This window comes from Mobula hypostoma, chromosome 16 (genome assembly GCF_963921235.1).
Source record: "Mobula hypostoma chromosome 16, sMobHyp1.1, whole genome shotgun sequence".
NCBI lineage: Eukaryota > Metazoa > Chordata > Chondrichthyes > Myliobatiformes > Myliobatidae > Mobula > Mobula hypostoma.
Genome location: NC_086112.1, coordinates 50,457,613 through 50,473,639, shown reverse-complemented (window position 1 = coordinate 50,473,639; position 16,027 = coordinate 50,457,613). Strand labels below are relative to the sequence as shown.

Below are 16,027 nucleotides of genomic sequence, written 5' to 3'. Positions count from 1 at the left end.
AGCTGAAGGTTTTGCCTTGGCCCTCACAGTCCCCGGATCTAAACATCATCGAAAATCTGTGGATAGACCTCAGAAGAGCAGTGCATGCAAGATGGCCCAAGAATCTCACACAACTAGAAGCCTTTGCAATGAAGAAGGGGCAAAAATCCCCCAAACAAGAATTGAAAGACTCTTAGCTGGCTACAGAAAGCGTTTACAAGCTGTGATACTTGCCAAAGGGGGTTTTACTAAGTACTGACCATGTAGGGTGCCCAAACTTTTGCTTCAGGCTCTTTTCCTTTTTTGTTATTTTGAAACTGTAAAAGATGGAAATAAAAAAATCTTGCTTCAAATATCAAAGAAATGTGTCATCTATAACTTTATGCCTTTTGGACATCAGGTCATCTTTTACTTGCTTAGCTATTCACAGTAACAGAAATTTTGACCGGGCTGCCCAAATTTTTGCAATATTTTCAATATTCACAACTCAGTATTATAACATAAGTGGAGAAGCCTGTAGAGGTAATAAAAATATAAAACTTTATTATATAATAAAAAGTTGTAATATCATTCAACTGGTATTTTATCATGCAAAATATGGAACGCTTCACGAATTTGCGTGTCATCCTTGCGCAGGGGCCATGCTAATCTTCTCTGTATCGTTCCAATTTTAGTATATGTGCTGCCGAAGCGAGCACGACAGTAGCTATTAACCAAAGGCTATATAAAGTACCAGAAACTGGACCATTTTACATTTGTAGTGATTTATAATTTTTTTGTGCATATTCTTTCTTAAGTTTGTATGTAACAAATATATAGCTCACCTAATGTTACTAATATTTTTGAATCTTAATCTTTCAAAGGTAATTAAAATGCAACCAAATTTAGAAAATATGCAAATGAAGAGCTCCGTGGTTGACCAATAGTAATCTGATTCCTCAAAGTAATATTAGAAAATACTAAGTCATGGATGCTGGCACAACCAGTCTCTGAAAAATGCATGTCCCACATTTTTAGTGTAGAAAAATGCAACACTTTCATGAGGACTCAAAGTGAGAATAATTTAAAATTTTAAAGGAGCTGCGATTAGTCAAAGAAGGCACCGATCTCAAATCAAGTCAATTAATTTACTGAGTCAACCTCTGCCTTGTGAACATTTGCAGTACTTTTGTGTTGCAGATAACCTCACAATGACAGGAATTTTCCCAATGTTTGTCTTTTCAAAGAATGACATTTCTCCGTGTGATATAAGTTGATCAAACATTGACCATATCAAAGGTGCCGGTGGATTGTCACAAGTTTGAACTACGCATGCGTGCACATAGCCACCATCTTTAATGCTGGCAATTTGTCATCCATGCAGCAAGATGGCGACGGGGCAACAGTGGGTGTTGGTAGAAATGGTCCAGGCTTTTTATGAGGTAAGACAAAACTAATCACAGGAAACAACTTCATTTCGGAAAACAGCGCTTAATTCCCTAAAGGCACGTTGCAGATAACAAGTAACTCTGGTCTCACCAGGAAGTGACTAGCTGTTGAATGTTGTGCCGAGGGCAGGTGCTACACTAATGAGATCCTCCACTGAAAGTAAGAAGTGGGTTTGACAGAACGCAGAACCATCCAATTCAGCCGCAGATTTTTTTTCGCAGACTTTACCGTGAACAGCGTGATTGTAGGTTCTGCGGGCCAATTGGGAAAGAACGAGGGCGGTTCTTGTACCGTTCTGTGATGTCGTAATCCAGTAGTTAATAACCCAGAATGTTTATGTGGGTGGGCGTAGAAACCGGGGGCCTTGTGTGGAAATGCTGAAAAAAGTGTACTCCATACATGTGCCCTTTCATGATTAAGTTTTGATTACTTGAGCGTTTTGGAATTATGATTAGGAGGACGTGGCGTATATACGAAGATTTGAATGTATAACAAAGATGAAGAAGAAACGCAAACACGCAGAAATTAGGGTGGCAGAACCAAAAGAGAACTTTGGTCTTTGGGTGAGATTAGCTTGATGTGGCCCAAACGAGATTCATTTCATTTTATTTGGAGATTAAACATGTGGATTATGTTCTGGAGACATGACACGAATCTTCAGAGAAAGGAGGCAAAATCCACTTAATTAAACCTTCATCCTGCATAAAGCAAGCAGTGTGAAGACCCTGGGTATGCAAACACCAATTATTGCTGTGGGCTGGTTTCTTTTCATTTTAAAATTCTCATTTATTCATAAAAATTCATACAAATACAAAAACAGTGCTTGTGCTCTTTACATTCATAGTATTGTTCAGAAGTTACATTTTACAGGTTTCCCCCCCCCGCCATCTGAAGGTAGAGCGTTCCTATGAAACGGTTCGTAAGCCGGAATGCCATAAAGCGAAGAAGCAATTACCATTTATTTTTATGGGAAAAATTTGTGTGCATTCGCAGACCCAAAAAAAACCTACCAAATCATGCCAATAACACATAAAAACCTAAAATAACAGTAACATATAGTAAAAGCAGGAATGATATGATAAATACACAGCCTATATAAAATAGAAATACTTCTCTACAATCATTGCCGCACTGTTCTCCGTAACAAAAATCTCACGCAAGCGCTCCTGGCAGAAACACTCTCTCCAGTAACCTTTAAGCTATGAAGCTGCCAAATCATACCAAATAACACATAGAAATACACTGTCTGTATAAAGTAGAAATAATGTATGTACGGTGTAGTATCACTTACCAGAATTGGGAAGACAGCGCCAAGCACACTGATGATGGTGTGTTAGGTTGAGTGGTCGAAGGTTAGGGCGGGGCAGTGCAGTGGTCCCCTCCCTCTGGGCAGCGAACCAATGCCGATCTGCGAAGCATGCAGGAGTCCAGCAGTAGCCGGGACGCACCCAGCACATCTTTAAGAAAAAAGTCGAAATAAACAAGCAAATTAATTAGGTGCCGCCCAGCACGTAAATGTTGGCCTAGATCAGAGGCAACGCAATCGGCAATCGCCTCTGATCTGGGCCGACATTAACATGCCGGGTGGCAGCTAATTAATTAGCTTGTTTATTTTGGCTTTTTTTTCTTAAAGATGTGCTGGGTGCGTCCCGGCTACCGCTGTATTCTCTGCAGCCTGGGGGTTGGGGTGGTTTGTTTCCATCAGGGCAGGCAGGACATCTTCTTCGCTGTCTGCCTGCCTGGATGTTGAAGGTCGAGGTTCGTCGTCTGTTGTAGAAGGCTTGCTTGACTGCTTAGCCTCACGCATTTTTGTATCATATAGTTCTTTGTAAGGACTCAAACCATCTTGCAAATATGCCCTAAACCGACGTACCCTTTCAAAATTAAAGCCGTACTTTATCATTGCAGCGAAAATCTGATGCAGTTGCTTCACGTTCAGTTCCTGGACGACTTCACTTTCGGTCCGTTCGCTACTGCATTCGGTTTTGATTGGTATCCTTTCCTCTTCCAGTTGCATCAGCTCTTCATCTATCAGTTCTTGGTCATGGGACACCAAAACCTCTTCAACATCATCTTCGTCAACTTCCATAAGCCAAACTCACTTTGTCCTTACTTCATTCACCACGATCAAAACGCTTAATTATGTCTAGTTTTACGCTAAGTGTAACACCCTTACGAGCTCCTTTAGGCTTTTCCGATACCTTAGAACTCGTCTTGCAAACGGCTGCTCACAGGCACGTGTTTAAGCACTGCTGGCTATAATGCAGTTCCGAATCCGGGGGAGGAGCGACTGCTCAGGACGTGCGCTGATTTTTTTGTGCACTGCCTTTTTTCACACACTGCCTTTTTTCGTAACAGTGAAAACACCTTCTGTTAGCGAAAACAAGTAACTAATGTAGGTCTTTCGTAACAGTGAGGTTTCGTAAATCGAACGTTTGAAAAGCGGGGGACACCTGTATCAGTTCTGTACATTGGTAGTGTTTGCACATATAGTGTAATTTATACCAACATCATGTGGCTTCCTGGGATGATACTAACTTAAAGTATTTGAGCAGTCTCTACACTAGACTTATCCTGAAAAGTCGGCGTAGCATAATGGTCTTTGCAATCTTCCACAATGCTTTTGTGATGGCTCCAATGCATCCCTCAGCATGCTGTCTTGTAGTATGAAATGTGCCAGTAGCCAGTATTCCCCTATGGACATCGCTTGTACTGGAAGACCAACAGATTTAGGCTCAGCTCAGTGTACAACAGAGTAAATGTTGCAGAGCCTGGAGCAGGCTATGGCCTCAGTTCAGTGTACAGCGGAGTAACGTTGTGGACCCTGGAGCCACAGCCTCGTTTCAGTGTACAGCGGAGTAAACGTTGTGGAGCCTGGAGCAGACTATGGCCTCGTTTCAGTGTACAGCGGAGTAAACGTTGTGGAGCTTGGAGCAGACTATGGCCTCGTTTCAGTGTACAGTGGAGTAAACATTGTGGAGCTTGGAGCAGACTATGGCCTCGTTTCAGTGTACAGTGGAGTAAACGTTGTGGAGCCTGGAGCAGACTATGGCCTCGTTTCAGTGTACAGTGGAGTAAACGTTGTGGAGCCTGGAGCAGGCTATGGCCTCAGCTCAGTGTACAGCAGAGTAAACGTTGCGGAGCCTGGAGCAGACTATGGCCTCGTTTCAGTGTACAGCGGAGTAAACGTTGCAGAGCCTGGAGCAGACGATGGCCTCGTTTCAGTGTACAGTGGAGTAAACGTTGTGGAGCCTGGAGCAGACTATGGCCTTGTTTCAGTGTACAGTGGAGTAAACGTTGTGGAGCCCGGAGCAGGCTATGGCCTCAGCTCAGTGTACAGCAGAGTAAACGTTGCGGAGCCTGGAGCAGACTGTGGCCTCGTTTCAGTGTACAGCGGAGTAAACGTTGTGGAGCCCGGAGCAGGCTATGGCCTCAGCTCAGTGTACAGCAGAGTAAACGTTGCGGAGCCTGGAGCAGACTGTGGCCTCGTTTCAGTGTACAGCGGAGTAAACGTTGCGGAGCCCGGAGCAGACTATGGCCTCAGCTCAGTGTACAGCAGAGTAAACGTTGCGGAGCCTGGAGCAGACTGTGGCCTCGTTTCAGTGTACAGTGGAGTAAACGTTGCGGAGCCTGGAGCAGACTATGGCCTCAGCCTCCGTGCAGCAAAGAGCGGAGTAAACGTTGTGGAGCAGCGAACAGAACCAGCCCAACCCTTGCCTCTGGTCCCGACGTCCTGCCTTTTCAATCCATCTGGCCCGGTGTTTAAATCGTCCAAACATCCTGCCCTATTCCCAACCCATGATTCTACTGTGGTCAAAACCATCCACAGAAGATGATTCCAAAGACTCAAATCATCTGGGTAAAGAAGTTACTCTCCATCTCAATTCTCCATGGCTGGCCCCGTTATACTGAGACAGTGCCAAAAGGGGAAACATACTCATAGCATCTACCCTGTCAGGCCTCTTCAGGATCTTATACTGTCTTCTGCTAAACTCCAGAGAAAACTTTCTAAGGCAGTTAATCTTGAATCTTAAATTTTGTGTGGATTACAATGATGGACTGAGGTACTGCTGCCTTTGCGATATAGAACATTAAATATATACTGATCAATAAGGTGTTTAGTAACCTTTACTTTGTTACAGCAGAACATGTTGCCCTAACAATGAGTAACAACACATCCAATTAATGTTTCCAGCATCTGCAGATTTTCCTGTGTTTGCAACTTATACATGTTTTATTTTGTCCTTAGGCTCCAGCATACCATCTGATTCTAGAAGGAATTCTTATTTTGTGGATAGTGAGACTGCTTTTCTCCAAAACCTACAAACTTCAGGAACGTTCTGACCTTACAGAAAAGGTAATCAAGCAGAATTTTTAAAACCGAATTTATTTTCTAGGCAACACATTGCCTTACAGTTGTTCTACATTGTTGTTTTCGCTATCAGGAAAAAGAAGAGCTTATTGAGGAATGGCAGCCAGAGCCACTTGTCCCACCAATATCAAAAGACCACCCTGCTTTTAACAATAATATTGTCACAGGGTAGGTAAGATAATGAATGCCTGAAAATCCTCTGTCCTCTAAATTTTGTTTCTAACTCTTAATTGACATGGATTAGTGGTAACTACATTTTTCAAAATATGTATTCAAACATTTTATATTATAAAGCAACTATCCTTAACGGTTTACTTTCTAAGAGGTGTTATGTCGTGTTCTAAGCCAAAAGAACTGGGAAAATCCCAAGAATAAATCTTGTCTATACTATGCTCATTGATCCTTGTGAGACCCATTTTAAAAGCAGCATCATCTCCTGGGCTCTGGAATCCTCTAGCTCAATTAATATACTTACCTAGTGACCTAGAATGACCTGACGTTTTGCTATATTTGCAGTAAAGAATGAGGCAGAGCACAAATTCTTGTACTTTCAGAGTTGGTCTGAGACTTAATTATTACCTTCCGGAAGTGGGAAAGGAAGAAAATTGCAACACTGAACAGGAAAATTCATCATCAGTTCATGAGTTGATGGAATCAGTACATTTGATTGTAGTGCAAGAGTTTTGCTCTAATGTTATTGGGTTGGTACTGCTGATCATAAATTGCTTGTTCTTTAGTTTAACATTTTATGTTAAAACTCTTTATAACCATACATGTAATTAAAGGGTTATACTGTTTTTTTTTGTCTGTAGCTTTGTACAACTTCAGTGACATTTGCTGATTTTATCTTTTATTACTTTCAGCCCTCCAACTCACAATATAGTGGTTAATGGTAAAAAATGTATAAACTTTGCATCCTTTAATTTTCTTGGATTGCTAGACAATGAAAAAGTCAAGGTGAGTTTTTTTTTGATGCATTTGTCTAAGCAATATGTTTCTGTATTATGTATGGTCTTAAACAGATTGAAAGTGGTAATTGACAAATAACTAAAAAGGACTCCATTGTAGTGGAACTGGTGAATAGGATATTTCTTTTTAGGGGTTATGTCATTTTTGGAATGAACAAAGATTCAAAAATAGTAGGTGTGGTGTGTATATTTCCAATTAGAGTTTCTTGGCAATACTGTTCTTTAGCTTATAAATTGAATCATAGAATTTACTTCTGTTCAAATTAAAACTTGATTCAGTACTTTTAAAAGTACATCTTTGTTCGTGTATAGAATGCGGCTTTAGCTTCATTGAAGAAATATGGTGTTGGTACATGTGGACCACGAGGATTTTATGGAACTTTTGGTAAGTGAAAAGTTTTTCAAACTAACCAAGTTGCTTTTGTTGGATTCTGATGTAATTAATTGAAAGTTCCTTCAGAAGTCAGGAAAGTGGCACAAAACTTGTTTCATGATCGATTTAGTAAATGTCAACAGAACAAAGAAAGCTGAAAATGCTCAGTAACAGAAGCAAAAGTAAGACAGCACCCAGCATGGAGCAGCTTTTTTTTGTGTATACTACATAGATAAATATTCCATTCAAATTTGCAGATTGGAGTCAGCCAATCAGAAAGCTCCTATTCACATAATGCAATACCAAGAAAAGTTTCCAGAATCATACCAATGTAGCTACTAAGGGACGTACTGAACAACTACATACTGTATATCTACTGACCACTAGGAAGCATACTAAGCAGTTACTTATATTAAAACTACTTAAAATACAAGCAGACAATTAATTGTTCAACTGCACAGAAAATAACAACTAAGATTTGGATCCAACAATCGCCCCTTTGATTCTAAAATGACTCTTTGAATCATTACATCTGGAAATTCAGAGGCAGAAAATCTTGTATCTATGTTAAGTGTAAAATAATTAAAAATGACTTAAATTATGAAATATCAAACTATATATTTTTTGAAGTATTGAATTTGAACTTTTTTAATAATGTCCCTTATACCAAGTAAAAACAGATGTGAACTATGATAAAGCACAGTGTGAATATTAGTACTCATAGTAAGTGAGGAAACATTGGCAAAAATTTAACTACTAAAATTAGAAAAAACTTCATCAAGACCCGTAGTTGTCAACTTGCTTGAAGTCTTCTGGCTGATTAGTAACTTACTCACTGTAGCTCAGCAGTGTAGGCAGTGGTCAAGAGGTTACTAGCATGTTAACCACTGTGCTTGTTATCCTCGTTAGGTACAGCATTAGCTTGTTTGTAGTGGCTGGGGTGTATCCAGTTACTTTCATTCTGAGTTGGTAATTAACAGCACTTCATAGGAACCTTCCCATCATGCTCCTATTAATTCTTATTGCGGTTTTTCAACTAGGACCCACTCACCAGGATCAAGGTGTGTCTTTCTCATGTTAGATCACTCCAAGCAGCAGAAACCTGTAGAGAAGCAGATTGGACTGCTTTGGTTAATTTTGTACCATAGTTAACTAAACTGTTTGGCGTAGCACGTCACTTAGGGTACAGGTGACCGGGGTTCAATTCTCTCCACTGCCTGCAAGGAGTTTGTACATTCTCCCTGTGACCACGTGGGTTTAATCTGAGTGATCCAGTTTACAATCCAAAGACTGGTAGGTCAATTGGTCATTGTAAATTATCCTGTTATTGGGGATGGGGGGAATGTTGACTCAGACCTTGAGAGGCCTGTGTCGGGCATTTTCATGTCTTACAAGGCACATATTGGAAGTCTGTGTGGGGTGCTAGTCCTCGCACAGACACTCGAGCAATGTGTGGTTAAGTGCCTTGCTCAAGGACACAAAAACGCCACCTCAGCTGATGCTCGAACTAGCGACCTTCAGATCACTAGACGAACGCCTTAACCACTTGGCCACATGCCTATTAGGCTAGGATTAAATTGGGATTGCTGGGCAGCATGGCTTGAAGGGCCAGAAGGACTTATTCCATGCTGTACCTCAATACTTTTTAAATAAGCCTTTCTGAGATCAAGGGCTTCCGGCAGTGATATAGAATGCCATTACCATTTCAAATGGACTTAGTTTAGTTTTCTTGTTTGGGGTTGCTCTGTTGTTACACAAGACCATAGGAAGAGCCATAGGCCATGGAATTCCTTCCTCATGATACTTGGTCATTGTTTGATGGCTCCATTCATTTGTTGGACTTGCTTTGATGACTCTGTGTGATGTAGACAATGAAAATTCCATTCAATGTTCAGTCGACACAATTCTGGACAACCCCTACCTTGGAAGTTGGTCCTTGAACAGAGTTTTTTTGCCGTGTATGTGGGTGTGGCTTTTCTTGCTGGAATAGCTTTCACCCATCTTGAAAACTTTTCCACTATTACCAGTATGTTTGAACACCCTTGACACTTGGGTGAAGAAATGTAGTCTACTTGTAAATGTAAAAAAAAACACCAACTAGGCTGGGCAGGAGTACTTAAGTTTTTTCTGCTGCTCCAGGATTCATTTTCTGATATGTCATGCATCTTTCAAACATTTGTCAAGCTTGTGCCCTGAACACAATCATACCTTCAATTTTAATCAAAAATCTCCAAACCTGGGCCTTTATACCTCCCTCTGGCACTGGATCCTCGACTTCCTTACCAGGAGATCACAGTCAATGCAGATTGGAAATAAAATCACCTCCTCACTGGCAATCAACACTGGTGCACTTCAAGCATGCGTGCTTAGCCCATTGTTCTACTCTCTCTACACCCATGACTGTGTGGCTAGGCATACTTTAAACACCATTTATAAATTTTCTGACGATACGACTGTTGTTGGCAGAACTTAAGATGTTGATAAGGAGCTGTACAGGAACGAGTTAGATCAGCTGGTCGAGTGATGTCACAACAACAACCTTGCAGTCATCAGTAAAACCAAGGAATTGATTGCAGACTTCAGGAAGGGCAAGTCAAGGAAACACAGACCTGTCTTCATTGAGGGATCAAAAGTGGAAAGAAAGGCTGAGGAGTTTCAAGTTCCTGTGTGACAGAATCTTTGAGGATATATCCTGGGCCTAAAATATCAGTGCAATTACAAACAAGGCTTCACAGTGGCTGCATTTCATTAGGAGTTTAAGGAGAATTGGTATGTCACCAAAGACACTTGCAAATTTCTACAGATGTATGGGGAAGAGCATTCTTGCTGGTTGTATCACCATCTGCTAGGAGCCACTGCACACGATTGAAATAAGCTACTGAAAGGTGTAATCTCCGCCAGCTCCATCATGGGCATTGACCTCCCCAGCACCAAGGACGTCTTTAAAAGGCGATGCATCAAGAAGGTGGAATCCATCATTAAGGACCCCCATCATAAGGACATGCCCTCTTCTTGCTACCATCAAGGAGGTGATACAGGAGCCTGAAGACACACACTCAATGTACCAGGAATGAATTCTTCCTCTCTACCATCAGATTTGTGACTGGACAATGAACCATGAATACTTCAATATTTTTTCCCCTCTTTTTGAACTACTCATTTAATTTAGTTTTGTATGCATCTTAACTGTAATTTATAGTTTTTTTTTATTTTATTTTTATTTGGATAAGGAATTCACAATTATCATGTACTTTTTTCACACATATAACCTTTTCCATTTTTTATATGTATAAAACTACGATTATTTATATATTCTTAAGTACACATTGAGATGATATAAAAGGAAAATAAACATTTAAGTAGATAATTATGTACTGTGGTAAATCTAACCTATTAGGCTAAGTAATGAAATTAGTTGTTAAGAAAAATGGTAATAATAGTTTCCATACAACCCTTCTGGACCATTTCCACTGGTCCAAAATGTTGCATACAAGCCTATATACCAACCATTGTAGGTGTTTATATCCCAATTTGTTCGTGCTTGTTCCTGCCCGCAGACATAATTATCCAATCCCTATGTACTTACTTACTTAATTTTTTCATTTTTTTTTATCCCTTTCCCAAATCTTTCCCCTTACTTGTGTTAATTCTCTATTTTCCAAAAAAAAACAAACATTTAGACTAGGGGTGCTTACGTTAGCAATATTACTGTGTTGATGAGAAGAGCAATATAAATCATTAGGAGAGTCATCTAAAGTCTGCTCGCATTGGGGTTATATATTCAATCCATTTATTCCAGATTTGATAAAATGTTTCTTTTTGAGTTCTCAGGGAGTAAGTCAACTTTTCCATTTTAAATATTTCCAAGATAATTTCGTACCAATCTTCTAATGTAGGCGGTATTGGATTTAGCCATTTTCTAGTGATTGATTTCTTACTTGCCGCTAAGAGGGCCTGCAGCAACTTCATATCTTTCTTCTGTTCAAGGAACAATACATGCCCCAAATAGAGCGTCTCAAAGTTCAGAGGTATCTGGGACCTAAGTACCTTAACTAATGTTCTATGAATACCTTCCCAAAATAGACTTAATTTAGGGCAATCCCAGAAAATATGAAAATGATTTGCCTCCTTGGAGCCGCATCTTCTCCAACACATCACATTTGTATCTTTATATTTTTCCTGATATGGGGTCTTGAAGTATCTTATAATGTTTTTCCAACAATTTTCTCTCCAAGTCAAAGAATTAGTCGAGGACCATTGAAAGCTGCAGATTTTCCCCCAAGCCTCCTCTGAAAGTACCAACCCCGCTTCTTTCTCCCACTTCTCTTTAATATACAGTGTATTTACATTTTTAGCATGGGAGAGTGCATTATATAGGCGAGAAACTGATTTACTAGGTATTGAACTGCAAGCCGAATTCAGAATCTTGAAAAATTCTAATTCTACTGTTGATAGGTCTGTATATCTACAACTCTGGTTATCATAGTTTCGTATTTGAAGGTACCTAAAAAAGTCATTATGTTCTAGGCCATGTTTGTCCTGCAGGATTTGGAAACTTTGTAATACTCTTTTATCTATAAATGAGAGGTAGGTTGTAAGACCTTTCTTTATCCATAGCTCAAATCTTTTATCTCCTCTGTTGGGAAGGAATTCGGTATCATATGCACACCATCTAAAGAGTTTTAACATGTTATTAATTCCACATGAATTAACCACCTTCTGCCATACTTTTAATGTAAGATTTATCCAAGCATTATTAAATTTTTCCAACTGGGCCATCAATCCTTTGTAGCTATTGAGGCCTGAAGAGGAAAACTGTCAACTAATCCAAATTCTATTTCCTTTCATCTAGCCTTATATTCCCTATTACACCAATATAACAGAGGGGTTATCTGTGAGGCATAAAAATAATTTCTCAAGCAAGGAAGAACCATACCTCCTCCTTCCTTCCCTAACTGTAAGGTGTTATATCGAATTCTAGGTTTCCTTCCTTGCCAAATGAAGCGGGAAATCCATTTGTCCCATCCCTGAATTGATTATCATCCACCTCCACTGGTAAAGTACGGAAAAGATATAATAACCGAGGAAGAATATTCATTTTTATAGTATTTATCCTTGAATTTAAACTTAAAAAGGGGATAAGATTCCATCTATGCATATCTGCTTTTATCTCTGAGATTAATGGCCCATAATTTACCTGTGACAGTGTTGAAAGATCCTTCGGCAGGGTTATTCCTAAATATTTTAATGATTTAGCTTCCCACTTAAGATCGTATGTATCCTGCAATTTTTTGGATGGTGTATAATTTAGGGACATAACCTGCGTTTTCTTTACATTTATTTTATAACCTGATATTTTCCCAAGGTCATCCAACAGTGTAAACAATCCTATAAATGATTTTTCTGGTTCACTCAGATAGACCAAAACATCACCTGCGAATAACAGACATCAAAGTTGCTGGTGAACGCAGCAGGCCAAGCAGCATCTATAGGAAGAGGCGCAGTCGACGTTTCAGGCCGAGACCCTTCGTCCTGACGAAGGGTCTCGGCCTGAAACGTCGACTGCACCTCTTCCCATAGATGCTGCTTGGCCTGCTGCGTTCACCAGCAACTTTGATGTCTGTTGCTTGAATTTCCAGCATCTGCAGAATTCCTGTTGTTACCTGTGAATAACGCCACTTTCTGTTCAATCCCTGCCACCTTGATACCTTTTACGATTTCGCTCTGTCTTATTAGTTGGGCAAGTGGTTCAATATATAGCGCAAAAAGGAGAGGAGAAATTGGGCATCCCTGTCTAGTGCCTCTCTCTAAAATGAAGGAGTCAGAGAGGTCTCCATTTATCTTAATTCGGGCTGTAGGGCTGTCATATAGAGTCTGAATTACTTTAATAAACCTTTCTTGAAAGCCGAATCTTCCTAACACTCTGTATAGGAATGCCCAACTAACCGAATCAAAAGCTTTCTCAGCGTCCAATCCTACTACCATTGTCTCTGTCTCGTTCTTATTAACCTGTTCTAATATGTGCAGAGTTCTCCTTATGTTGTCCTGTGTTTGTCTTTGTTGAATAAATCCAGTCTGGTCTAAATGGATTAGGCCAGGTAAAAGCTTTTCCAATCTGCGCGCTAATATAGATGTAAATAGTTTGTAATCTAAATTAAGAACACTAATTGGCCGATAATTGCCACATTCTAGTTTATTTTTACCCTCTTTAGGAATAACTGAAATAATCGCTTCTCTCCAGGAAGGTGGAGTTTCTCCTCTCTGCAAGATCCAATTAAAGGTGTTAAGTAGTAATGGGGCTAACTGTGTCTTCAGGGACTTGTACCACTATGAGGTAGACCCATCAGAACCCGGGGACTTTCCAGCCTTTAACCTAGAGATGGCCACGTTCAGTTCTTTGACAGTTACTGGTTCTAATAAACTTTCATTTTGTAAATCTGTAAGTTTAGGTAGATCTAAAAAATTCAATACACTGTCTATATAGGGCTCATTGGGGGCCCGGGGTTGGGAGTACAGCTCTCGATAATATGTTTCAAAACTCTCTTGAATTTTCCCTATTGTACTCTCCACAAGCTTTGTCTTTGGATTCTTTATTTTATGAATTGTATTGTCTGCTTGTTGTTTTCGTAATTTATATGCTAATAATCTAGCTGATTTACCTCCTACTTCATAATTCTTTTGTCTCAGGTAAAGAAAATTTCTTTGAGTTTCCAACGTATAAATATCATCAATTTCACTTTGCAATTTCCTAATTTCCTGTTTTCGATTTGAATTACTTTAGTTGCTATCTACAACTTGAAGTTGTTTTAATTTTCCTTGAAGGTCTGCTAATTTTTGTGCATTGATTTTTTTCATGTGAGTAATAATGGAAATAATTTTCCCTCTCAGTACAGCTTTCAATGTATCCCATAAAATCACTGGTGATGTTTCTCCCGTGTCATTAAGGTCTAGATATTCTTTGATTTCTCCCCTTAATCTCTCCATTACTTTCGGGTTATTGAGTATATGTGAGTTTAGCCTCCATAGTGTTTTCCTCATTTTCCTTTCCAGGATTAGAGACATAAAGACTGGGCTATGATCCGACAGATCAATTGTTGCAATATTACAGTTTTTTATCCTGAGTCTATCTGTATTAAAGATAAAGAAATAGTTTATCCTTGAATAGGCTGAATGAGGGAAAGAGTAATATGTATAATCTTTACTAGTAGGGTGTAATTCCCTCCAGACATCTATAATTCCCAACTCCTCCATCAATGAATTCACTTTCCGAGTCAGAGGTTTATTCTGAGTAACTATTCTTGAAGAATCTAATATAGGATTTAATCTAATATTAAAATCCCCTCCACAAATTACTACCCCTCGAGAACTGACCATTAGGTCAAAAATGTGTCTATAAAATGACCATTCACTACCTGGAGGAGCATAAACATTCAGCAATGTTATTTCTGTACCTTCTATTCTTCCTGTGACTTTTACAAACCGTCCTTCTTTGTCTCTAGTCTCTGAAATATGTTCATAATTAAGAGTACTTGATATTAAAGTAGCTACCCCTCTTTTGTGACTCAATTTATACATGCTTAAAGCCCATTCTTTTTAATTTTCCATGTTCAGATTGGCTCATATGTGTTTCCTGGAGGAAAGCTATTTGTGCCCTCTCTTTTTTCAATTTAGACATAATCTTATTTCTTTTAATTGGATTCAAAACCCCATTAACATTATAGGAAATTATTTTTACCAATTCAGTTTGCATTTTTCTCTAGTAGAAAAAAAGCACTCTCCTTTTCTAACCAAACAGTAAGCAATCCCTTCTCAACAGTAAACCAAGACATATAACCACACCCTAGACATTTCTGAACGTATAACATTTGAAAATTTTTCCCGACTTCCCACAGTGAGGCCTGAGCACCGACCCGCCTCAGTTCAGAGGGATAACCTCTATCTTCACCCTGTGTTAGAGGGCCCTCAGCAGTTTGAATAATCATAGAGAATTTTCTCCTATTTATGTCTCGACCATATTGCTATCATTCAAGTTATTCCGCCTAGTTTATTTTCAGTTACCAGTTTTCATTTTACTTTTAAGTCCGATTTACTCTTTTCAGTCATTTCTCTTAATTAATCTGTATTCTCTGTACATTCGCGTCTGAATATTTGCAGCTTTTCCTTGTAGTTTGACACTGTGGTTCGAGTGGAGCGTCCTCGCCCCACTAACCGCCACGACTTCTGCTGAATCCTCTCCAGTAGCGACTCCGGTTGGGTGATAACTTTAATAGGTAGTCCCCGGTCCGCCAGGTCCAACGTTGCCTCCTCCACTGTAGCATAAGTTTTTGTCCCTTCGTCGTAAAAGACTCTCAGCCGAGCTGGATACAGGGTCTGGAATCTGATGTTGTTTTCCTTCAGGACTCTCCGTGTTTCCGTATATTCCTTCCGTCTGGCAAGAATCCCCGGTGCGTAGTCGTGGTCTAAACTGATTTTGCAGTTGTTCCACATGAAACCTTTCTTTTGCCATGCTCTTTTAAGCACCTCTTCCTTCGTTCTGTAACTGAGAAATCTGATCAGAATCGATCTGGGCTGGGCGCCTGCCGGAGGCTGTGGTGCCAACGCGTGGTGAGCCCTTTCTATCTGTAGGTCTTTTGTGGCCGGTATATCAAGGTTCTCTCTAAGCAGCTTCTCCACGAAGGGAATCATCAATCCGGGTTTACCTTCGGTTCCTTCGGGAACTCCGTAGATCCTCACATTTTCCCTTCTCGAGCGGCCTTCTTGATCTTTTAGTTTCCACTGGAGCTGGTCTTGTAGCTTCAGCATTTCTGCTATCACTTCCTCTGCGTTTTGTAGCTTCTCTTCAATTCCAACAATCCTCGCTTCGGCTTCATCTATCCGCGAGTTAGTTTTTACTATTTCTCCTTTAAT

At 39.9% G+C, this 16,027-nt stretch overlaps 1 protein-coding gene and 1 non-coding gene across 2 annotated transcripts in view; one reads left to right on the top strand and one right to left on the bottom strand.

The window, feature by feature from the left end:
- Window positions 1–570: 570 nt before the first annotated feature.
- Window positions 571–677, bottom strand: LOC134357644 (U6 spliceosomal RNA). The gene has a single exon (XR_010020685.1). It is a non-coding gene; the product is annotated as a U6 spliceosomal RNA (small nuclear RNA).
- A 648-nt stretch (window positions 678–1,325) lies between these two features.
- sptlc1 (serine palmitoyltransferase, long chain base subunit 1) overlaps window positions 1,326–16,027 on the top strand; it is a 38,076-nt gene continuing 23,374 nt past the window's right edge. The window contains exons 1-5 of the mRNA XM_063068942.1: window positions 1,326–1,400; window positions 5,657–5,764; window positions 5,853–5,947; window positions 6,643–6,736; window positions 7,060–7,132. Coding sequence (XP_062925012.1) covers window positions 1,347–1,400; window positions 5,657–5,764; window positions 5,853–5,947; window positions 6,643–6,736; window positions 7,060–7,132 — 424 coding nt within the window. The 5' untranslated portion in view covers window positions 1,326–1,346. The remainder of the gene's footprint in view (window positions 1,401–5,656; window positions 5,765–5,852; window positions 5,948–6,642; window positions 6,737–7,059; window positions 7,133–16,027) is intronic.